General features: G+C 39.6%; 1 protein-coding gene across 3 annotated transcripts in view; it reads right to left on the bottom strand.

Annotated features, from left to right (window-relative positions):
* Positions 1-26,186, bottom strand: part of LOC142149963 (uncharacterized) — a 28,567-nt gene extending 2,381 nt beyond the window's left edge. Inside the window, exons 1-16 of one of the 3 annotated variants that reach the window (XM_075205236.1) lie at positions 26,086-26,186; positions 23,285-23,370; positions 21,798-21,898; positions 14,480-14,623; positions 14,150-14,239; positions 10,309-11,509; positions 10,009-10,160; positions 8,522-8,666; positions 8,271-8,369; positions 7,827-7,944; positions 5,623-5,677; positions 5,166-5,297; positions 4,906-5,085; positions 4,531-4,673; positions 3,543-3,624; positions 157-302 (exon numbers count right to left, since the gene is read on the bottom strand). In XM_075205236.1, coding sequence (XP_075061337.1) covers positions 157-302; positions 3,543-3,624; positions 4,531-4,673; positions 4,906-5,085; positions 5,166-5,297; positions 5,623-5,677; positions 7,827-7,944; positions 8,271-8,369; positions 8,522-8,666; positions 10,009-10,160; positions 10,309-11,509; positions 14,150-14,239; positions 14,480-14,623; positions 21,798-21,898; positions 23,285-23,370; positions 26,086-26,165 — 2,954 coding nt within the window. In that variant the 5' untranslated portion in view covers positions 26,166-26,186. The remainder of the gene's footprint in view (positions 1-156; positions 303-3,542; positions 3,625-4,530; positions 4,674-4,905; positions 5,086-5,165; positions 5,298-5,622; positions 5,678-7,826; positions 7,945-8,270; positions 8,370-8,521; positions 8,667-10,008; positions 10,161-10,308; positions 11,510-14,149; positions 14,240-14,479; positions 14,624-21,797; positions 21,899-23,284; positions 23,371-26,085) is intronic. The other 2 variants (XM_075205237.1, XM_075205238.1) reach the window with 2 other exon arrangements.
* Positions 26,187-26,387: the final 201 nt, after the last annotated feature.

Below are 26,387 nucleotides of genomic sequence, written 5' to 3'. Positions count from 1 at the left end.
ACAGAAAGCCACTCACAGTATGTTAAGCTATTGCTTGTTAAAGTCATATTGGCCCCTCTGGTCTAAATCCACTGTTACAATGTATCACTGGTGACCTGGATCATTTTACGGTTTCTGTCTAGATACATATTGTTTTATTTTAGATTCTGCACTCACCAACATTCCTTGCACAAGTTTCTGTGCACGTCCATCTCCAGCAGTTTGGGTGTGATCACTAGTGGTCTTATATCTGTGTGGGAGTGTATGTTCTTCCATTGTTTGGGCGCATGGGATGGAGCTCTGCCATAGCACAAAAGACCATCCTAAAGATAGAAACATAAAATGACTAACATACGCCAGCACTGATTCAACAGGGAGACTGACACTTCTAGAAAGAAATTAGGAAATTCTTAGCTATAACCTTTCTTATCTTGCAACCACACTGCCCCTAAAAAAGTAACACTACAACAATGAAGAATTAAGGGAGAAAGGTATTTTTAATTTATCCAAATTAAGACTCAGTAATGCACAATTTGAACTACTGTCTAAAGAGCTGAAAATTGCCCCCACTCAATCTCTAAATAAGATGGATTTTTTTTTATTAATCTCTATAAGATTGTACTTGAGTCTGACCCTCAAACAAGCACACCGACATTACTGGACACAATACTAATACAAATCACAGCTCTTCTGAAGATAATTCCACATATCTTGTCACTTCCACAGTACTTTAAAACATCACTCCACTTTTAAAAAGGTTTAAATATTGACATCACCCAAACAGAGTTTCATTTTCTATTTGTAAAAAGAACCAGTATTGCTACCTTTCATTAACTCCCAAAAATCTGGAAAAATTGGAAGAAGCTCCAGTAAGACTAGTAAAACATGATATACAGTCCCTCACCTCCCAGTTCTCTAAACTAACTTTTACACAAGTTGATGAACCGAAAGGTTTATGAATAATGCGATAAAAAGGACTCTCTGCTGGCCAGTAGGTTTTGACAATGCTGAACACACAATGCTATTGCGTCTATTCAAAATTCACAGGGCCAGATAGCTTACTATGTCCCAAAAATTCACTGAAGAATTTTGGGCTTGCTACAACTCTATAACCTACTAAAAACCACTGGATTTGGAGAATAAATTTAATAACAATTAAACTAGCTGCAATCTCCCTAAATTGACCACAGAAGCCGTTAAAACTCTTAATGCCCCAATAACAGCGGAAGAAACCCACTACGATCTCAGTGATCCATAAAGAAGGCCAGAGCCTACATCTTGGGAGCCAAAGTCCTTCTTATATAGGGATCCTTAATTAGACACCTGGTGGTCAGTGATATCATTGACCGCCTCCGAGGACAGTAGAATTGTCATCACCTAGCGATGAGGTACGCATGCGTAGAAGCCGATGGAGAAGGAAGGAGATGACCCCACACAGCAGAGAGAGTGCGGGAATGCTGCCTAACACAAACCAACTGACGGACTACTGTGACAACTCTCATATTTGGACTAACAATCCTCTATTTGCAATCAATCTTCAGATGTAAACACTATATAGATGGCTTGGTCTTTATGTCTTAATGTTAATTAATGACTTAAGCTCCAATCAGTTTAATGTAATTTTCTCCCACAGCCAGCAAAACATCATTGGTGTTCGTAGATTTTGTAATCCAAGTGGATCGTTCAAAACTTTTGTACCAACTTTAAAGAAGTTGAATGTCACTAGTTGGCATAAAAATTCTAGGTTAACAAGCATGTTTGGTTCACGTACCAAATAGAACATATTACTTGCATTCTGAGAAACTCCTTTGTATCTTTCATAAAGTGTGGGCTACCTGGACATCATTTCACAACTAACCCTTGCTCAATTGGTAAATTAGATCTTGAACCACTGCCTTCTATACCCCAGTCCTAAAATCTGCTGATCAAAGACACTGCTCTAACCTTTCACCCACGTGGTTCCAATCCTCCAATCCAGTAAAAGCTGCATTTAAAATTCTGTACTATTCTATTGTGATGCTTTTTTTATGCCTTTTATACTCTTAACAAACCGAAAGTCTTTTTTAAAATCAATCCTAAAAAAATCAGTAGTAGTGTATTAGATAGTGCTAACCTTTTATCTAATATGAAAGCAGAGATTGATAATCGTTGACCAAAATTCATTGTTGGAAATAATCACTAGAAAGTGTGCCCCCATCTACAATCTGAACATTATATCCAAATACAGTAAGAAGATAGAATCCTTAATTAGTAATAACTGGATGCTCCTACAAATGTACTAGATGCTTTTCTTTCAGACAGGCTGAAATTCATATATACTTTTGCCTCTAGCTTTAAAAATAAATTAGCCCCCTGTTTTCCTGGTGAAAATCCAAAATGTGAACCCAATAGATTACCTGCAAAAAATGCAAATTGTTCATTAATGGGTAGCATGATGATATCAATGTTATTTCTTAGAGCAATGATCGTCTTTTTACAATTAAAGATAATATTACTCGCCATACTCCCTATGTAATATATCCTCTAGTCTGCAAATGTGGTCTACAATATGCAGTAAGCAACATTAAACCCCTAAAAGAAGGCATATATGAGCACCTAAAAGAAGGCATATATGAGCACCTGCAACAAAATTAAAAATATCACACATGGTTTATAGAGACATTTTTCTGAAGCCAATTACACTGACTCCCGATATCTGAGATTTGTGACTTGAAACTATCCCTGTAGATAGATAGATGGATTAACTGGTCTCATGAGAACAAGAGGCCTCCTGGATTTATATGCTAAATACTTTTGTAACTATGGTTGGTAATAATGACTTTGATTTTAATGTTTTTTTAAGATGATTTTTATTTCCATAGTATATATAGTGCTTTTTAATTTGGATTATTTTTTTTTTATCAATGGTATTGAGAATTGTATTTATTACTGTCAAGCTATTAACATGTTTATATAATTGTATTTTATTATTATTTAAATTGTATGTCTATTATTTTTATCATCTTTACTGTCTATTGACTATAGTCTATCTTCTGTTACAATTAACTACTACTAGACAATTGTATTAATAGATATTACCCTTATGGAATTAGCATATGTGCACATTTGTTAAACATTGCGACAATCAATTATGTTTTAAGGGGGAATTCTGTATAAAGCACCAGCTGATTGTGGTAGATTATTGCTGGCTGTAGTGCCTCCAGTTTGCCTGTAGAAGGAGAAATATGAAACGCATAGCACAGGGAGGATACTAGTATCTGACCAGCCTGGTATTCATTGATATGCCTTTTAATCTCAACTGGTGTAAGTGTGATTTCATTACATTAATAAAATCGTTAACATACTCGTCATCTAGTAAATGTTTCTTTCCTTTGAGGTCTCCAAATAAATTCCAAAGTACACACAAGAACAACGCAAACTCTGTACCTCTTGTGTGTGGTGTGTGAACAAAGTTAGGAATAGATAAATGATAAATGATGGTATCATTAATAATGATCAACTAAGGTTATTTTATTTACATATTTAATACGGTAATACACTTTATCTTTAACCACCAATGTTACCTGGTCCAGTGAGGGGAACGTAGGCTGCCGAAGTGCTTTATAACGAAATCGTATTTCCTTGCGAGTCTCCGTCGCTGATGAGCTAAATGAGACAAATCATAATACATATAACACATCTTAGCTCTAGTGTCAAAGATAACATTTTTATAATACCTAATGCAATGGATTTAGAAATTAAAGCTAGAACTACAACCTATAGGTTTTATTCTGTAGCTGCTTATTTTAGAGCTTCTTCCACCAAGGAGAAGCCTGCAGCAGGATCATACTTGTGCCCTTTTAACTGTTATTTCCTCCAGGTATCATTTATTTGGGCTGCAACTCACGGTGGTTTGGAGCTAAGTACAACACTGGATAGTCAATATCATCATAGAGAGACTGGAGACTGACAAATTGAATTGACTGGTGTCAGATTTTCCTGAGGCTCTGTGTTGCCTCTCAATGTTATGACTCCCATGTGTCAGATTCGTGTAGAACAGTCTGCCAACTCTCAATGATTATTTTGATATTTTCCAATAATCCAGAAATCTACCAAAATTAACAAGGAAAGGTAGTATAGGTTCATACAGCAGTTTGTACCCAAAGGAAAGATGGTCTGATTTTTGTATCTCAAGCAAGCCACAGATTAGTATTCCAGTTTTAATTAAAAAAATATGGCAGTCCCACATAATGTGAGTGTGCCATTGTCTTTCTGCACTGGGGTAGGGTGCCTGTCCTTGTTTGTTCTTTAAGAACTTGATATGGACAATAGCACCTCTGATTATTATACTTTGGGTTTTCATAAACTGTAACCCAGTGGTGAAGCACTAGAACTCTTGCATTCAGACCTGTATTGCACTAATTTGGAAGTTCTTGGGAGTATTTCCATAAACTGTCTCTTTGTTCCCTGTTATGACCACTTGAGGTGGAGGTACTGCACCAAGACGTCATGTGCATAGTACAGCTTCTCCTCACACCATCGTGTAGAAGGTTGACATGCTCAGATTATTACCTTGCAGGCCAAGAAAGCACAGGCTTGATTAGGAATATCCCACTCTCCTCTTGCACGCCTTGTAAGGTCTGGTGAAGAGCTACAGAAAGACTTAGCCGCTCCTCCTGACTCTGCATCATCTTTTCCCGCCAGCGAAGGAAAACCTGCAGCACAGACATATTCTCAAATAAAAATAGTAGTATACCACAGTAGGATGTTGTTGTGTCATTGTGCTGGAGATGCAGTGTATGCCGTACTACGCAGTTACCTTGCTAAGTGCCTACAATTATATCAGTATTCTAGTATTAATAATATAACATTATTAATAAGATTATTTCTTATCAGTAAACTCCTTGGAAATACTTATAGGGATATTTGTGGTACGGCAGACATTACCTGATGTTTCAGCTTTTGCAGTTTAGTTAGGGTGGGGGTGACCTGTGGTCTCAGGAGACACTGCTTTTGTAAGAGGTTCTCAGCCCTTTTCCAGGCAATATATATAACGTATCTCCAAACTAGAACCTGTAATCTCTCCTGGCGCATCATGCGGTACTCTGTCATTACTCTGCTGGCATCCTGTAAGGATAGCAGATAGTAGGAAGATATCTTCAGAATGAGAAGCCAAGAGAACGTATACTGCAGAATGATGTTCTCACCTGGTGTAAATGACCTGGTAACCTGCCCTGGTATCTGGCCCGTTGCAAAACTCGTCTGTTGTGTTCTTCATCAAGACGGGTAAATATCAGTGAGCGAGTATTGCCAGAATCGTGACTGAGAGGAGCATGCACCTAGGCACACAGAATACATTACATTTCAATCCTAATACGATTATTGTCCTTCGTATTTAGCTATGTTTTGATGAAACACGTAAATCAAATGATTCCCAACTAGTATGTCAGGGCACATTTGTGTATCTTGATACCAGAAGGAATCTATGGTTCAATGCGTAATATTGTTAAAATAAATTAAAACTATACAATTAGGACTATTTGTAATTTAACTAGAAATGACATAGAGTTTAAGATCTAGTAGTGCTGAACATGGCATTTATGGCATACTTAGTAGTGTGAATGTCTAAGTACTTTCTGAGATATATACTTTACTTCTACTTACTGATAGATCATCACAAGTTTGGGTTCCATCTTCTGTATGCATTGATAACAGAGGGCTAAAATTAAATGTTTGGATGAAAACAATGGGTTTAGATCTTGATCTGTCATTAAAATAGTGTAAACATTTTTTTAAATGAAACAAAATGAAAAAAATAGTATAATTATTTCATGTTTTAGTTACTTGGATATGTAAACTAGCTGTCCTGTTAGCAACGATACTTGCTACAATAGATCAGAACAAATGGGTTTCATTTATATGGCATTGTTCATCTATTCAGTATGTACAGTATAGCAATGTATCTTGGTTTTGACAGATGAATATGGCAGTTTCAATGTAGCAAAAGGTGACTGATGTAGAATTGATATTGTAGCCAGTTTGTACTTCTAATGCATCAGTAATAACTTATCATCAAAGTAAAGTGATGGGTTATGTTCCAACACTAGGAGCAAAAACTGACAACTTCTCTCCCAGATAAACCTCTTCTTTAGTTTACCAGTCAAAATCAAAGAGGAGCACCTGCTGGGAGAGATTTCTGCATGGTTGTATGCCCCTACAACATCAGGGAAATAAATTTAACATCTAGTATAAAAATCCTCTTTTCTCCATCTACAGTAGATCTGGTTTTCTAAAGCTACTCTCAACAGACGGAGTGGAAGGCCAACTGGTGGACTTTTCTGCTGAAGGCAGTCTTCACCAAGACAGTAACATCCACTTTGTAGAACTTGGAATAGGTATACGGAAACAACCAGTTACCCAACACGTTAAAACCTTGTACATTGTCTGAATCACAGAGTGAACCCATAACACACATAACTCTGACCATTGTAGGATTCAAGGTGCTCCCATCATGACCTGCAACTGTCCCCATGATGGTTCAGGTTAGCCACTGAATTGCTGTTGTCACACTGAGCCAGATAAATGGTCCCGAATTCCATGATGTGGATAGGTAGGGAGCTTTCCAGAGGAGACCATGTCCCTTGGATGTGGTGGTGTATGTACACCATACACTAAACTTGGAAATTGACATCATAATGAACACTTGCTGAAGAGGGACTGAGATTGGGCACATAATGCTTGAGCGACCTGTGCCATGACCACAGGATAACTATTTGAAGGGGCACATGTGGAAATATATGTATGGCATTAATGAGGAGTATTAGTAGGAAAAGGTTCTGATTTCAGTCACCAAAAACACACAATGTTGTTCCCTTTGTGGGAGACAATATTTCTTGAGTATAGTTTCAAGAAAGAATATTTTTCTTATAGTGTGTTCTTGCAGTTTTAGTAGGAAAATGTGTGCTTGCACTTAAGCAATAATATAATCATTAATTACCAACACCCCCACACATGTCACTTTATCGAGTATGAGTGCAATTGGAATCTTCTGCTTTTATGGCGCAGTGGTTGTAAAGTTTAAAAGTAACAAATGCAAACACAGAAAATATGATATAACCATAAATCAAATGAATCAGTACGAGAGGGCTACACGCAATCAGTCAATAAGAAGACAGCCAATGTGAAGTTAGATAATGCTGCTGATCGTCATCGTCATGTCATATATGTAACAGGATGTACAGTATAGCAGGGACACAAAGGACAGTTCTGGAGTTAAGGATGACACATAAGCTGCAAATTTGAGGGGTAGAGTTTATTGTTGTGTTGTCAACAGGAATAGAGATGTAAGGTAGGTAGCTTCTCTTGACTGGTGGGAATATTATTAGTTTCGTTTTTGAAAGATTGAATTTAAGGTGGAGAGGACATCCAAGAGGAAATGAAAGAAAGACATTCAGTAATGTAAAAATTAAATAACAATACAAGGCAATGTACAGTGGTTAGCGGCATTCAGGTTTTCTGGGACTTGGTGCTGGGACTCATATGTGACGGCTGCAACCTCCCCTCCGGCGCCGCTGCTTAAATAAACATTTTTATGTTGCAAGTTTCATCACACTATTAAAATGTGATAATTACTTTGGTTTGTGCAAAGAGAGATCTTGTGTATGAATGGGAATACTGCTGCTTCCCTTATAGTTGTCTAGTTCTTGTGAATAAGACTTTGATGCGCCAATGATTCCACCACACAAAAAAATTGAATTTGAAATATTTTTCACATTACACTTGAACGATCAAATTCAAAAGGCTTTTCAAATGTAAAAAAATACAGGTATGATCTAGAAATGAAAAGATATTTTGCCAATTTTCCATACCAGTTTTTTTCAGTGCTCTTGTTTCCACTTGTTACATCGGCACCTTGTGAATGTTCATCAGGTAACTGCTTGTGCTCAGTGTTCTTTCTTGTGGCAGTATGTAGTAAACTGTGCAAGACTGATAGAATAAAAAAAAGATTCCTGCAGGCTTTTATATCAGAATAGAACATTAAGCATTGAGAGCACAGTCAGTCCCTACATTTAATTTGTGACACATATATTGGTATTGCTGATCGGTGATGTCTACGGCATACTACACAAGAATAATTGCGCTACAATACAAAAATTAAATAATTCCATATTAAGGCCATTCTTAACCTATTGGGATGTCACCAAAATCAATTTGCTCCCCAGCTATAAGTAATTCACACAACACCCCTCTAGGACTGCCACCTTAGAACCCTCCATTCCATATATCTGAGTACAGTGAAGAAAGACCTTTACCTGCTGGAAAGTTTTCAAGTTGTTTAAGATTCCCAGATATTCCATCTGCATTATTACCTTCAACCTCTTCTGTTAAACCATCAGCCAATGAGTGAAAGCCTGAAAACCAAGTATAGTTGTGTAAAGAGGATAACGGGCAAGCCAGTGGAGATATTAGACAATATGTAGGTAAACAAATACATTTTAATAGGTAATTATCAAATATAATAATAGATATATTTTTGTACAAAAACATTTCACAGATCACTCACCTTCAGTAGTAAGCAACTCTCTTATTTCCTGCATACATTTATGCAATCTTTGTGAGATCCCCCATAACTGTGCATGATGATCACTACTGTCCAGGCTTTTCACAGGTGACACTTCACCCTCTTCTGTGTGGAATGTCCATCCTGTCTGAAGCGAAACCAACAGGGGAGGCCATTTAGCAGCGCACTTGATGCACACTGCAAAACGAATTGGTTTTGCACTGCTGCATCCTGATGGTCCATCAGGAGGAAGAGAGCTTCATGTCTACTGTCTGCTCTCAGGAGACCTCTCCACAAACTAGAAGTGCTTCTAGATGTGAAGAGATGCCATAAACTTCTCCAGGAGCACACTGCATAAAAGTGTCACAATCGCCTACCTCTTTAGTAACACCCCTTTTAATAAATTAAAGTTTCTGTTTTTCTCCTAATAATACTGTATGGTTTAACCTAATTTATGGCTAAGTTATGATTGCAATGAAGGGGAATGGGGGTGTATTTATTACAGGTGCCAAGCGTTGTGTGTCAAGCTTTTTTATTACATTGCTTGGAGTGAGCCTGGAAATTCAGTCCCCCACCGAAGCACGACATGAAAGCTCAAAATAGGTTCCATTAAAAATATAGACCCAAAAAGACCTAAAAACCACCTACTCTGATCTGGTGCAAAATTCACATCCAAACACAATCTAGTGCCAGGTGTCTGTACAAGTCCTTGGTGTATAACTCTAAAGGGAACACCCAACTGGACTTAGTGCCTCTAAGGCATTATTGGCAAGGTTCAGATTTAGGACTAGGGATAATGTTTGGATTATGTAAATGTTATGCAAATGTTATGCAAATGTCAGGGCTAATACTGTTAGGTAACATTGAAATTAGTATTTTTTTAAAAACTGTTTCAAAGGATTAACTCCACCCAAAACTAGGAAAACTGCACCCAAGCTCATCTCGTGTTTGAAACAGGCTAAATGCGTGTTGAGACCCCACTGTGAACTTGTCCTTCTTCAGAATAGAACAGAAGGTATAATAAGGAGGAGTATCAGCTGTTCAGTGTGTTTGAAACAGGAGTACAATGTGGGACAGGTACAGCCATAAGGAAAGATCTGATTAATTATATATTTTTATTATATTATTATACTAACTCATTGGGCTCAACTAAATATTAACTACTAAATATTTAGTTTTAACAGAGGTCTTCTTTAATTTGACACAGCAGAGATATTTTAGCAAAACCACTCACCTGAAAGAAGAATATCCCTTCTCTCAGCAAAGAGTATCTTGTTTTCCTTGCTCATCAGAGGATTGAAATAACATCCCTTAGGGCCTCTCATATACAGGCCCCATCATTAGGGAAGTCTAACAATGAGTCCTATATCACGTTGGACTTTATTAGTAAAGCCTAAATTTTCACTGGGGCATCAGATTGGATTGATCCACAAAATAACAAAATGTGCAAGTTTGAGGACTTTACAGACACAATAACCAATCAGAAATACCTTTTTGTTTTCTACTCCTGCTAGATCCTTACAGAGTATAGCTGGTTCAGATGGTTGGTTTATAGAACCAGTGTCTTTGGAGAGTAAAGTTCCTTGATTTTGTTCTGGAGTAACTTCTGCTTCATGTGTCTCAGGAGGTTGCATCTTATGGTCTGAAGGAATATGATGGTGTTTAGAGACATGTTTAAACTAGTTTTCTATTGTACTTTCATTATATTAAAGCATAGAGCAGGAAAACTGTAATAAAATTGTCTGCAATATCAACTACAATACATGATGTAATAAAATTGATTAATTTACCTGGTATGATAAGTGATATAGTATGAACACTCTCATCTATATTGCTATTCTCACTATCCAAAGGAGGTGATGTAACTGGACGGATGATGTCACTTGGTGCAGACAGAGATGTAATAACCTCAGTGATCTTGTCAAACACAGGAAGTGATGTAAAATGTAGAGTGTTCACGTCAGGCACGGGAACTGATATACTATTGTGTGAACTCTGATCCAGCTCAGGAATTGATGCAGTCAGGTCACCATTCTCATATGAAGGAGAAAGTGCTGTCATGGTGTTATCTGCAGGAACAGATATGTGAATATTCTGCTCTAGTGTGGAAGGTGGTGGAAAATCAGCACTTGTCTTAATATTTGATGGTGATATCATCAGATAAGTATAGGAATTGTCATTGATAGGAATTGTTGTCATAGGGTTTGTGTCTTCATCAGTCTTGAGTAGTGTAATAGGACTATTATTCTTCTCAGACTCCTGAAATAAAGTGTTACTGCCGTCAGTCTGAGACCATTGGTCTCTCTTGTGAGACAAGGAAATAGCGGTAATGGGACTGGTATACTTTTCAGCCATAGGTACTGACAATATAAGTTGGGTTGTCTTGTCAGTCTCATGACATGATGTTGTAACATTACATCCACCGCTAGGCAGAGAAAGGGACAGGTTGCCATCTGATATCTCTGCTGAGTCTGTATGTGCTATTGCAGAATGACCCTTTTCTTCTATCACAGGAGGTAAAATGCTTTGCGTAAACTTGTCTTTAAGTGACATCATGTTCTCTGGAGACACAGGAGGTGTCAGGACTAACATAACACTTTCTTGAAGTTCAGCACAGGATGTAGCAGGGTACATTTCAGAATTGTTTTTGTCTATGTGATGGATTTCCACTTCAGATGCATCACATAGTTGTATAGTGGATATATTAGGTGGTTGTGTCATAGTAGGTTCGCTGTTCTGAGATAGAGGAAGTGATGTAAGACTTGTGTTACGCTCTTCTTCTACACAAACTGAACTAATAGTGGAATTATTTCCCTCCACAACAGAATACAATGTTGTATCAGAAATAGCCTCATCAAATATAGGAAAAGATGGAATATTGCAGTCCAAAGACTCAGGTTCGGATACTTCCTCTGTGACAGCACTGCCAATTTCTATAGTGTTGAGTTCCATTTTAAAGTTCTGAACATCATTTTGTTCCTCTGTGAACTCCTATGAAAAACAAGAATATGGAGTCATAGTCATATAGGAAGAAGTAAACAATATGAATAATTGACAAATGGAAGAATATGTTGGTGCCTCAAAAAGAGGTGAGGAAATAGAATTGCAATGTTTTGAAACGGCCGCCTTAAAGACTAACCCCACCCAAAAACGAAACATTTAGTTTTGAGTGGAGCTTACTAAGATGAGAGACTATACAAAGTTTTAATTATCTTTAGTTTGACATCAGTTTTTTCATATTTTCAATCTGGCAGGTCCCCCTAATGGCTCTAACGCTTCATCCTGCCATTATCCTCTCACCTACTAAGACAGGCCTTTACCAAACTAACAGCAGTGTTGTCAGTGTCTCTCCCCCATTCACATTAATGGGGGACAGACACATAAGGGGCAATAACAACGCCAATGCTTGACTGAATCAGGCAAAGCAGTAATAGAAGAGAGGACCACGGGACTAGAACACTTAAACCTTAAGACCTGTCAAATTGGGGTCACGCCAGACTAAAATAAAGTACAACTTTGTATTTTCTGTTAATTTGTAAACTTCATATACAACTAAAATTTTATTTCTGAGTTGAATTCTTCTTTAAAAGTAGGATAAAAAAAAAGATTTAACAAAGTGAATAAAAGCAGAAGAATTGACTAATGTCACAGTGGAATATTTCATAGTTATCTGCAGATCCAGCAAATCAGAATTAGACATTTTGATACATTTTTTATTGTTGTTTTTTACTACCATCAATTTCAATGATAATGAAAACAATACAATATAATGTGAAGGATTTTAACAGATGCGATTACACAACTTCCTGCTAAATTGTTGATCTATGTCACACACATATTATATTTATACTTGCCTATCCTCTTTGCATGCAAATACTGAAGAAAGTATTTTGCCTTTCAATAGTGGTAGCCCCTATCTACTATATAAATGCCTAGTGGCGTGTGTGACAAAAAAAAAAAACCAAGCTGCAGCGCCAACTGCTGGGCAGAGTTATACACTGACCTATATATTTCTTGAAGGAGAAGTGACAGTTGGGATTGGTTGGTGGTTGCCGGGGGTGACAGTGGGGAGTTTTTAACATCTTAAGTAGCTTGATGAAGGATGTAGCGATGAAGATGAAGGATGAGGTGATGGAGAAAAATGATGAGGTGGTGACATGTGGACAAAACCACGTTAAAAAAGGGCGCTTGCGTCAGGAAGTAACGCTCTTCCCCTGAGGAGGCCTGGGCTAGGCCCAAATGCATGACAAGAACCTTTTTAACACCTTAAGTAGCTTGATTTGACTAGAATGCATGAGTATTATGCACGTGTTAACTTGTGTACTTAATAAACCTACATCAGATTACAGAAAGCGTAAGAGGGCCAGGTCTGAAAGACTAGCCTAATTTTGATAAATTTTTGTTCATCTTTTAGTCTTTTATGGCTGCAATTTTTCCATATGTATTTTCTAATATATTCAGGTCAACTGCAGAGCCACATACATATCCTGGTAATATCTGAAACACTATTTGAAATATTATCTGAACTTGAAAGTTAAAAGCACGGAAATCTCAATGGAGTCATGTCACATTGATGACTCATATCACATTTACTGGAATGACACTCGCTCAGCAACTTATTGGCAGGACATATCTCCATCACATCCCGTAAATCACTGTTTCCCAACCCTAGTCCTCAAGTACTAACAGTGCAGGTTTTCCAGGTGACCAGTGATATAATTATACCACCTGTGGATCTTTCAAAATGTGTCAGTCAGTAATGATTACACCTGTGCTTCAGCAAAGCGATATGGAAAACATGTACTGTTAGGTGTACTTGAGGATTAGGGTTGGGAAACACTGCTGTAAGTGGACTCTGCCTGTTGTTAATTTTTAATAAATTGATAAGATTGTATCTTTAATTGTCATTTCATTGTATTTTAATACTCATTTATTACTTGTGAAACTAATCTAAACAAAAAAAACTAGATTTGCACATATATTTAGTATAAACACAGCCTTTTGTTGTATTCACAGTGTTTCATATGTAAACACAGTACAGCTAGCAATGAAAACAACAGACGCTGATTAGCATTCTCCCATAGACTGAAATCAATGTTCAATAACATAATAATATGATTAGTAATATGTACTAGTTTTAAAATCTTGGAAAATGTCACTATCGTATCTGTTGTGAAATTCTTGTTCATTTCAGACTAAATATGACTTCACTAATTGTAACATTTCTATTTAAGAGTTACCTGTTCTAAATGACCAAAAAAGCCAGATGACAACAATGCCTGAGGGACCAAAAACAGCAGACGGTATTTTCATCCACTCAGAATAGACAGAGCTTATTACATATTGTAATTGATTTCTTTTTGGAACATTGTATAACACTGTAATCCTTTATGTGCATTTGTGAACTGTTTTTCATTGTTGAATATATATAAAAACTTCCCTTTGCTGACTATCAGTGGAGAGTGCAGAGACTGAACTCCATACCAACATGTTGGCTGTGCTGCGTAACTTCACTCCTAAAATAATGTTTTATTAAATAATGTATTCATTGGACACTCAATTACTTTTCCTCTTTAATACGATCATAATACATAGACTTTTAGCAACCAGTGGAACCTTCTTCCCACTTACTGTTAAGGTTGTTTTCTCAGCCATTTCCTCTTCACTGTCATCTGTAATGACTCCTTCACCATCTTTAAGAACAGACTCTAGAATTTCCCACTGAAGACATATTGTTATATACAAAATAATTTTACTCAAACTACTAGTATAGTACAATATAAGTGAGACATGACCAAGTCAAACTTTAATTCACATTGAATGTACCAGGCTATTGTTAGCCCACCCTGCTATCCCTTAATTACTTGTGATAATCCAGATTTAAAAATAAAACAGAATGTTAAGAGATGACTTGAAGTTTCACTAATCACCAAACTGACATATAACTACGGTTTCACCAACCTGAGTACTGGCATCTGTAAACTGTTTTCCTGTTACTGCAGCCTTATTATCAAGCTCCTCCAGTCTCCCAACCTGTCTCCTTAGTTCAGCTTCAAGAAGTGACCGTTGAATTGCTGTTTCATCCTGTAGAGTTTGCAGACTTCCCTGGCAACATAAAATGTGTCTGAGCGACATATCGTATGCAAGAATGTACAAAATATTGTAGATTACAGTAGCCAATTAGATAAATATAGGATACAGCTTTTCATGTTCAGCTCAGGGATATATCCTTTGAGAGCTAGAGAAAAAGAATAAAAGAAAAAAATAAAAATATATTTATATAACATTTATATATATATATTTATATATATATATATATATATATATATATATATATATGTATATATATATAAAACAAAATTCTAGCCATCCGGTTACTAACTAATACAGTGAAATATCCTAGAGTGAGGGACCTAGTGTCCCTCATTTGAACCAAACAAATGGAACATACAGAATAATTTGCAGTTTCTCTCAGAAGACATCTGACCTTCTCCCCAGACAATGATAGAGAGAGAGATCAGGGAGGCGCTGAGTCTAAAGTGCCCCATGTCTTCGCCAGGGACCCCCTCAAAGAAGTTTGGAGTTCGCTGCAGAGGCATACAGGTCGCGGCCCTCCAAGTTAGCCACCAGTGAAGTAGTGGGTGAAATAGAGTAATCAAACAAACCGAAGTCAAACCGTGTGGGTAGTGAGGTACAAATGGGGTCATGCAAAACGTAGTCAAACAATCCGGAGACAGGCCATGCTGGTAGCGAGGTACAGAGGAATCGGGCAGAAGCATTAGTCAGGCAATCCGAAGTCAAAACTAGGAGAGTAGTAACATCAAAGGAAGATCCACGAGGAAGGTCAGGTAAAGCCAAGCCAGAAACCAAGAAGTCAGTCAGGGTGCTGGGAAGCACTCGGAAATGCTGGAGCAGACGGGACATAGACCTAGATACTCTGGCACCCTAATGGTGCCAGAGTCTCCCTTATATAGAGGCTACAACAAAATCATTGGTGGACAAGGGATTCGGCATTCAGCATGACTGACCGCAGGCAGGAAGCGCCCCGTTGCCTGGCAAAGGGACATGCCGGAAGAGGAGAGTGGCGTCCGTCCCCAATAAAGGAGAAGAAACGGGGACAGCGCCTGACAGTACCCCCCTCTCTACCAGGGGAGACAACGGTCAACAAATTCTTCTTCTGAAAGGCAGCCAATAGATGGGGGGCATGCAAGTCATCTTCAAAAACCCAAGACCGAAGCCCCTCCAGTGAACCAAGAATTGGGAACGCCCCAGAAGCTTACGTACAGTCAAAATTTTACAAATCTTGTACTTGTTACCAGCCGTAGTTGGAATAGCTTGAGGAAAGGATGGAGTACGAGAAAACTTATTAAGCCCCAAAGGTTTAAGCAAAGAAATGTGGAAGGTGTTATGAATCCTTAGAGAGGGAGGAAACCGAGGTCTGTAGGTGACAGGATTAACAATTTGGATCACAGGGAAAGGTCCAATAAAACGTGGTGCCAATTTCATAGAATGCATCCGAAGTTTAAGGTTTCGTGTGGATAGCCACATCTTATCTCCCACCTAGAAAGTAGGGATTAGTTTCTGGTGACGATACGCAAAAAGTTTGTAGTGATAGGAAGACTTTAATAAATTTTCCTTGGTAGAGGACCAGATCTTGTTCATATCTCGAACCATGGAGAGAGCAGCCGGGACAGTAACAGGAAAAAAAAAAATCAGGAAGAATGGGATGAACACCGTACATCGTAAAAATTGTAGAGAACCCAGAGGAAGTATGAATATGATTGTTATGGGAGAATTCGGGCCATGGTAGAAGGTTACTCCAGTTGGATTGGTTATGAGAAGAGAAACAGCGGAGGAAAAGTTCCAAATCTTGATTCACCCGTTCTGTCTGACCGTTCATTTGGAGATGATATCCAGAAGAAAATTTTAGAGGTAACACCAAGGTCTTTACAAAATGCCCTCCAGAAGCGACATATGAATTGAACACCACGATCAGAGATTATTCCTTGATGACAACCGTGGAGGCGAAATATCTCCTTAATGAATACTTGTGCGAGTTTCATAGCTGAGTAAAGGCCCTTCAAAGGGACGAAGTGAGCCATTTTGGAAAATCTATCTACCATTACCCAAATGGTGTTGAAGCCGTTACTAGGAGGTAAGTCGTTAATAAAATCCATCGAGAGACTTAACCAAGGATGATCAGGAATGGGTAGATGTAGAAGTAATATGGGCGGGTGTTGTCTGGGAACTTTGTTTTGAGCACATGTTACACAGAAAGCTACAAACTTCTTAACATCAGCACGAAGGGTAGGCCACCAATAATGTTGAGACAGTAATGAGAAGGTTTTTTCAAACCCGGCATGTCCAGCAAATTTGGCTGCATGAGCCCATCGGAGAGCCTTAGACAAAGATGAGGTTTCAAATAAGAACAGCCAATGGGAGGTGTTCTGGTAAGAGCGACAATGCAGGAGGGCTCAATCATAGGTGGAGGTTCGGAGGTCGGTAGACGATCAGAGATATCAAAAGACTGGGAGAGGGCATCAGCTTTCGAATTCAGAGTTCCGGAGCGATAGGTAAGTCTTAGGTCAAATCTTGCAAAAAATGAAGACCATCTAGCCTGGGGGGGATTCAGGCAACAGGCATCCCGGAGGTAGGTAAGGTTCTTGTGGCCGGTAAAGACTGTAACAGGGTAAAGGGCACCCTCAAGGAGGTGGCGCCACTCCTCAAGTGCAGACTTCACTGCAAGCAGCTCCTTGCCTCCAATGCCATAGTTGCGTTCAGAGGAGAGAAACTTCTTGGAAAAGAACCCACAGGGATGAAGTCTCCCGGAAGTAGACTCCTGTGAAAGGACTGCCCCAACACCTATAGATGAGGCATCTACCTCTAGGAAGAAGGGTCTCTGTTGGTCGGGTTGAGCGACGACCGGAGCTGAAGAGAATGCCTTTTTCAGAGAGTCAAATGCGACCATTGCTTCAGGAGTCCAGTTCCGAGGATTGGCCGATTTCCGGGTGAGAGCCGTGATAGGAGCAATTAAGGTAGAGAACTGTTGAATTGAGCAATTGGTGAAACCAATGAATCACTGAACAGCCGTTGGTCTGGGCCAATTAAGAATAGCAGAAAATTTCTCTGGATCCATTTGAAACCCTGCACCAGAAACGATATAACCCAAAAAAAGGAATATGAGGAACTTCAAACACACATTTTTCAAGCTTACCGAAAAACAGGTTAGATCGGAGACGAAAGAGGACCTCTTTCACATAAGTACGGTGAGATGGAAGGTCAAGAGAAAAAAATCAAAATATCATCTAAGTACTCAACCACATAGTTGTAAGCAAATCTTGGAAAGTTTTATTGATGAAGGATTAAAACACAGCCGGGGCATTCCAAAGCCCAGAAGACAGTACAAGGTACTCAAAGTGTCCTTCACGTGTACAAAAGGCAGTCTTACATTCGCCCCCCTGCCGGATGCGTAGAAGATTATAGGCTCCATGTAAAGAACCAAAAACTCAATAGACTCCGAATGTAGTACCCCTACTGTCAGCCGAACAGGGGAAGAAATCCAGGATACAGAACTATTAGTAACTCGATTCCCATCCACGGCAGTGAGAAAGAGAGGCTGAGGCAATTTCCGAGAAGGTATCTGGGGTTGCGAAGCCAAAGTGGTGGAGATGAATTTCCCGGATGAGCTGGAATTCACAAAGGCAGAGGTTACATAGGCACCGACAGGAGTGTCCAGTGAGATGGACATCAAAAAGTCTGAACTGGAACTGGTGTAGGGAGTAGTAAACTTGACTCCTAAGTCGGCCTCTCTCTCACCGGCTAGGAGGAGGCATTTCCCGGTCTTTTGGACAAGTAGACAAGACGTGACCAGGTTCCCCACAAAGAGGCAAAGATTCTGCTTACAGCATCTCTCTCTCTTCAGGGGAGAGCCGAGAGCGACCAATCTGCATATGTTCCTCTGGAGGCAATGGATTCTGGAAGTGAGGAGCAAGTCGAGGAGAAGGACGTCAGGTAGTAGTCCGTTCCAGCATACGTTCCCGAAAACGCAGATCTATCCTGTTACACAGGGAAACAAGAGAGCCCAAATCTGCGGGAAGCTCACGGGAGACTAATTCATCTTTGACCCGATCTGCCAAGCCTTGCCAGAAGGTTGCCACCAGAGCTTCATTGTTCCATTTCAATTCAGACACAAATGTATGGAACTGTATAGCGTATTGACCAACCGTCTGGGTACCTTGGTGCAGATTTAAAAGACTGGAGACCGCAGAGGAAACACGGCCAGGCTCGTCAAAGAACCTTCTATAAAAGAAGAGGTGTTCTACAGGAGAGGGTCATTACGTTCCCAGAGGGGAGAGGCCCATGCTAAGGCTTGCCCGGACAACAGAGAGATGATGAAGGCAACCTTGACACGCTCCAAAGGAAAAGATGCTGCGTTGCACTCAAAATGGTTCAGGCACTGATTCAAGAAGCCTCTACACTTCTTGGGGTCTCCATCAAACTTCTCCAGGGGAGGAAGACGTAGAGAAGAGGTAGAAACAATGGCTGATGAAGAAGTAGGTGGAGTGGTTCCAGAGGAGGTTACAGGTTCCGCCTGAGAGGCTGCCACGGAGGCTTGGAGGGACTCAAGTCTAGCAGCGTCCCCTTGGATACATTGCAGCAAATGGGCCTGTTCAGACTCTTGCTCAACCCCATGGGCAAGGTGCAGTAGTAAGTCACGGGCACTCGGTTCATCAGGTGCCTCAGAAGTCATGGCCAGAGTATACAGTCACAATTTCCAAAACTGAGGCCTAATTACTGGTATTTGCGCTGCTAACAGGGAGGCTAAACGTGCCCCTTCACCAGGGACCCTGCAAGGAAGTTTGGAGTTCGCTGCAGAGGCACGCAGGTCGTTTTCCTCCAAGTTAGCCACCAGTGATGTAGTGGGTAAAATAGAGTAGTCAAACTATCTGGAGTCAGGCCGAACTGGTAGCGAGGTACAGAGGAATCGGGCAGAAGCATAGTCAGGCAATCCGAAGTCAAAAACAGGAGAGTAGTAACATCAAAGGAAGATCCACGAGGAAGGTCAGGGAAAGCCAAGCCAGAAACCAAGAAGTCAGTCAGGTTGCTGAGAAGTACAAGGAAATGCTGGAGCAGACGGGACATAGACCTAGATACTCTGGCACCCTAATGGTGCCAGAGTCTCCCTTACATAGAGACTACAACAATATCATTGGTGGACAGGGGATTTCAGGAAGCCGGGGAATGCGTCCTGTTGCTGTAGCAACGGCCGTGCATGCGCCCCGGGCCCGGCCGACAGAAGTGTCCCGTTGCCTAGCAACGGGACGCACCGGAAGAGGCGTCCATCCCCGACAAAGGAGGACGGAGACGGCGCATGACAGAAACCTTGTGTCCTGGCATTCATGTGGATGTTACTTTGACACATGCAACTTACCTAAATATTGTTGCAGACCAACTACACCTCTTCATGGCAATATTATTCCCTGATGAAAGTGGCCTCTTTCAGCAGGATATTGTGCCCTGCCAGACTGCAAACATTGCTCAGGAATGATTTGAGGAACATGACAAAGAGTTAAAGGTGTTGACTTGGCCTCCAAAATCCCTGTGACATGTGCTGGGAAAACAGGTTCGAGCCATTGAGGCCACACCTTGCAACTTACAGGACTCAAAGGATCTGCTGCTAAATTCTTAGTGCCAGATGGTGCCACCTTGGTTCTATGGAGTTCATGCCTTGATGGGTCAGAACTGTTTTGGCGGCACGAGGGGGAACTACACAATATTAGGCAGGTGGTTTTGATGTTGTGGCTGATCAGTGTATATATATAAAGCATTACAATATTGGTACTATAACTCTGTGGATTTATCAAATATTGATCACCTTTATAGCCATAACATAAGTTGAATTAAACGTTTTATAATACGTGAGTGGTGGGAACAACTGTATAAACAAAAGTAATGGACATATTTATTTTTGTGAACCTCTACAATCATCAAATATATAATACCTCTCCCTTTGTTGGCCATGTTAGGACATACCTTGTCAATGACAAAAATAACTGTGTTTCATATTTATTTATTTATCGTTTTTAAACATACTTTTGCATCATTTCTTATTTAAAATTTACCTTAGCTAGCCATTGCAGTGCTTACAATACACCCATCATAACCTCTACACCTGACCTCTCCCAAACCCCTTCCTTCTTTACCAGCCTCTCATGGACAGAATCACCTCACAAACACAGCTGTGTGCCAAGCTGACAGCTTTACTTTCACTCATTAAAAAAAAGAAGATAATTAAATAAAATTTAATTGAATAAAATGGTAATTCAAACATTACAACAAATATATTTTTATTTGTTTGTCCAAAAAAACAACTGCTCCTGTATTATAAGGAAAGATGCCATTTCTATTGTGCAATATAAAAATAATAAAAGTGAGACCTTTTATATGGTCACAGAATTACTCAGACAGTAGAGGCTGCATTATTTTTTAGTTGGAAAAGTGTTTGATAACCATGTATTTGCTACTATAAACTACACAATGAAAATAGTCTTCATATTAGTTCAAACTGGGATATCAGATCTGCAAAATGCTTTCCATGGTGTCATATGCACTTGTATGCCAGTGTTCAGACAAATATGTACAAGGGCAAATGTAGGATTTGTAGAGGGGGGTTTCCACACCACACCACCAGTGGGCGTGACCAGCATGCATGGGGGCGTGGCTATAATTTTAGACAGTGCTTGGCTGCTCTCCAACTCTCCCTATCCCCATAATATACATGGGCAATGTTGCATGCACTACTGTTAGGTGCAAGCAGCTCTCCGTTTTCAAGCAGAGCCGCGTGAAGCGGGGGCAGGGTCCAGCCACCTCAATTATACAGTGTCCCAGGCTTGGAAGGGGTTTCCAGACACTAGTAAACCCCCCTCGGTTTGCCTATGATGTAATAATGCATCTTCTTAGCAACACCTGTGACCAATTTTGGGCTTTGTATGGTCTGTGCTAAATCTTGCTTTGCCAGGAGAGCATGTACCAGCCTAAAAGTGACTGTGTATTTATAAGTTTGGCCCACTCAGATGTCTGATATAGGTTTTATTTACAATCTAGGTGTTATTGTCTACTGGATTATTGTTACGTTCTATAGGAAAGGGGATTGCTAAGAGCAGAGACCATGACTGGCCTGGCACTAGTGCGGGCTTGCTGGTGTCACTGATAACCATTACATTACTCAGATTAACATGGTGATACATTTACACCCTCACCATCCACTCTGTATATTTACTTTTGTCACCTCCAGCTGGGTTTTGAAGTGCTGGTTCTCCAGCATTCTCATCTCATTCTGTTTCAGTAGCTCCTTCATCTTCTGGTCTTTTAATGTTAGATCTAAAAAGTACGAGGATAGGATGGAAAGTATTAATGAAAGCCTCACAGAGCTGACAATTTACTTAATCTGATCAGTAAATGTCTCTGTCACCCACGGTCGTCTTAAAAACATTATAGGCCCCCAGGCAAAGCAGAGATTAATCCGCACAAACCTTTGGACAATATAACATGAGCCTTGAAGATGAAAAACAAGAAATTCAACATACAAATGGTACTCAGTTGGTAAATCATACAGACGGAGATGGCACAGTACGGAATTACTATATATTATTTATTATTAATCATGTGTTCAACACAAACATTTGTGAAATTTCTTTGCAAAGAATTACTTTATAATTGACGTGAAATCAATGGAATAATATACTGAAAAGTTAGCAAGCCTATGGGGGCCCTATGCTTATGGGGCCCCCAGGCAACTGCCCAGCATGCCAATGCATTAAGGCGGCTCTAAGAAGTGTTATACTTGACTTTATGTTCAACCAGAAATTAAAATGCTTTTTTGTTTTTTTAGGTTTCAGTCCTGTCCCTGAAGACACAGTAACAGGGGTCAACCTTGTTTTTACATTACTAGAATGCCTGCTAAATCTATCTCCATCTAGTCACATGCAAAAAAAGTAATTGACAAAGACATTTACGAAATAGATAAAAGATACATTAAAAACTGACATGTCTAACAAGCATGTTATATAGGTATTTTGCAATATACTGTATTCTTGAAGCTGCACATAGCATGGATACATGGATGGTATTTCAACAGGTAATGGAGCAGAGTCACAGTAATCATGACAAAGGTGGGCTGGTCCATACCGTAATGACAAGGCTAATAGAATGAAGATGCTATAAACATTGAGACCACTGAGCATGTTCTAATATCATATTCTGCAACATCTCCTCTTCTATCCAGTATGAAGTGCTCTGCTCCTGATCTTCCTAATATGATTGTGCACTGCATTATGGGAAACTTTGGTTCATGTACATTTATGCTCTGAAAGTTTTTGCTGATACGTCAGTCCCAATTGTTCTGTTAAAAAGATACTGCAGTTACTAGGGCTGAATTAATTAAATTATGTTAAACAATACAGTTCCTTGCAAATAATTAATGAACCCCAAGTAACTGCAATAGAGAACTAGGTGGGAAGTTCAGGTGCACAGCATTTTATACCAGTTGGATGGGGTATTGTTGGAGGTTCTGTATTATTTGGCAATGCTATTATTGTTATATGCACACACACGTATTTACGTGCATGTTTTTATATAAACCTGGACTAGTGCCAATTATGTAATAAAGCTCTTGCAAGTCATGTATAAAAATTAAACATCAAACCTGGCAATGATTTCATGTAAGATTGAATGTGCTATGTAATGTAGAAGCTATGAGCAGCTCACCTTCCTTTGCCTGCAGGAGCTGGTCAGTAAGTTGCACAATGTCTACTTTTGTCTGCTCCAACACTTTCTCCAGCTTTTTCCGCCCCCTAGAGGGTAAGCTCCATGTTAATTATATGGGATAATTCTGAATCTCTTCAATGCTTTTATTCTTTTTCAATTTGCACATTTTTCCTAAAATTATATCTGTTTCTATTCAAAAATACAGTATGTTTGTTGTTATCAATAGTATAATGTGTAATAAATATAATTACAGCACATTTCTATAAGCATTCTTCTGAGTAGACCCTACAGATTAATGAGCTGATCCTTGTTGCTAGATTTCAGATCAGTTAAAAGAATTAAATGTAATGTAATTTTTTTACTTTGATTTATGATTTAAAATATGACTGCTGTACTTTAGGAACATATTTTTTTTAAACTTCTTTCTCACTTTTGTATCTTAGTAAGTCACATACCTGTCATGGGAAGATTTCCTGTAGGACATAAGCAGAGAGATACAACTGGTGATCATTGATATAATATTATGTCCATGCATTCACACATATGGGAGAACAAATGTAGTGTTTATTTCTTTAATATTATAGACCTTATTCTTTTATATTGCCCACTGCAACAATACAATGTGTAGAAGAGACGTAAGTGTGTTCTGTGGATTCTTACGGGATAATTATATATGCAAATTATTACTGCTTTGCAAATCCAAATGTGATAGTAAAGGATCTCAATCTCTTGCTGCTTATATAAAGGCTCCGACTGTTGCAAAACCATAAAACAAATAAAAAATTACATTTAAAGGCACTTATTAGTAGCTTCATATGACCAACAGTATATGATGTAAGTACAGACTTCGACATGTTATTTACAAATGAAATAAAATTTACTAATGTCATGATTATAGCTTAATCTGAATAATTAGGAAAATAATATACCGCTGTACCAATTTGTAACCAGCAGAACCAGTCATGCAAAATATGTTGTCCATAGATACCAGCCCCATTAGGTAATAGAAATAACTATCGCCATAATGCATGTTCCCAAAAATGTATATAACATAGTCATGTTTCCTGTGCATATGTCTGGAATATCATAAGCGGATTAGTGGACTTATTAAAAATTTTACTACTTACTAGAAGTGTTTTTGAACAAAAGGTAAACAAAATAGTCGTGAAACAGATTAGCATACCAACACACTTTTTTCAGTGAGATCGGAGAGGAAAGGGCGATGCGCAAGGGAGACTGGTTTTAGAAATGTTCAGTTCTTGGGCTTGATCTTTCTGCTGTTGATGAGTCCATACTCTCTAACCTTCCCCAGACAGCATTTCATATGAATGTGCTATGACCATTTCTGTATTTATTCCTGTTTTATTTTAAGACAACTGTTTTGTATTTATAATTGCCAATTTGTTATCACCATTTTTTATTCAATAAGCATTGTAACTTTTTCCATATCAATCTCCATTTAATAACATGTTGCCTTTGTGTTCTAAAAGAATTCACATGTCAGATAGGTTTGGTTTTTATAACGCTACATGTAGGCGTGGAAGTCAGGGATTAACTGAAGACCTTTCAAGAGTGTCAACTCTTGAACTAAATCTTAGTCGTGGCATAACTCCTATTCATGCATGTGCAATATTCAGTGGCTGAGCTACCATCATTGCAGGGAATGCAGCGGCTATGGTACACAAAGGTGTTTGCTTTATCAAGGTGCAAAGTGATAGTATACAGAACCTTGTTGTGATGGGTTTACTCTTTTAATGTGTATTTCCATCAGGGTCCTCAAACTTACACATTGTTATGTAGAGCTTTTGTATTGCTATGCAGAGGTTTTGTACATGGTCATTGCTCAAACCCAGTGCCGGATTAAGGGAACGGAGGTCCCTGGGCTAAGGGGGTCTCCCCCCCCCCCCCCCCCCCGTGATCCGAGCTGCCCGCACCGTCCCCGTCCCCCCCCCCGGCACTTACCTCCTTCCCCGGCGCGCTGTACGCTCTTTAATGAGGAGATCTCGTGAGAGTGAGACTCACGAGATCTCTCAGTAAGGAGAATACAGCGCGCCAGGGAAGGACCGCAGTGAAAGTGCTCAGCAGCACTGATCGGGCTGGGGGCGCCCCCGCCCCCGACCGATCAATACTGCTGCTGAGCACTTTCAAGGGCCCCCTGGATACCATAGGCCCCTGGGCTGTAGCCCAGTTAGCCCTATGGTTAATCCGGCCCTGCTCAAAGCATAATGTGGGCACTGGGCAGGCACCTATGCGCAGTGTTGGACTGGGACATTAAGGACCCACTAGGGGAATGCAATGGAAGTGGCCCATGTAATAGTGTGAAGCACCACATGCCCTTGAAGGGTGTGTCATCAGTTGCCAGAAAGGTGTGACCATCCACTAGAGGGGGCGGAAGGAAAGATGTACCATTGCCCCAGTCACCGCACCTCAATGATTATTCTTTTCTTCTGGTACAGTGTCGCAAGGAAAGAAATCATTCAGGTGACAGAGCAATGATTCTACTTTCCTTTCAAAATACTGCACAGCAGGATGGGGCTGGTGTAGATAGGCGTGTCCATAACCTGTCCAACCCAGTCAATGTGTGCTCTAGGAGGACAAATTAGGTGCTTTTACAAATAATAGAATTTATTGCGTGTGCGCATATTCTTCAGTTTACTGTGCTCACTAATTCTATATAGGACAGTTGCATGAAGCCCCCTAGTGTTTCATGATGCTGAAATTTCTGCTATTTGGTACTTGAAAAATAGCGGGATTTAACCATATAACACAATAAAGACATTTTACATTTACTTTTAACTCACCATTTACTCTGGGCTCCTGCAGAGATTGTTTGACTCATGTAGGTCATGATCCCAGTGTGAATATCAGCCAGACGAGACATTGCAGCTTCTGCAGATCTCACTGCTCCAGTCACCTGTTAATGTCAAATGGAAATAAGTTTTAACTCTACAGTCTCAGCTTCTGTTTTCTGGTCGTTACTACTATGATCACTTAAAAATAAGGAAGTTATATGGTGAAAGCAAAGGTGAGATGTGCACAAGTGAAACAATAAAATAGCCTTCTGGGGCTGTTAGAACACTCCCTCCGCCTGTGCTGCAAACTC

This window comes from Mixophyes fleayi, chromosome 4 (genome assembly GCF_038048845.1).
Source record: "Mixophyes fleayi isolate aMixFle1 chromosome 4, aMixFle1.hap1, whole genome shotgun sequence".
NCBI lineage: Eukaryota > Metazoa > Chordata > Amphibia > Anura > Limnodynastidae > Mixophyes > Mixophyes fleayi.
This window is presented reverse-complemented; position numbering and strand designations above follow the sequence as displayed.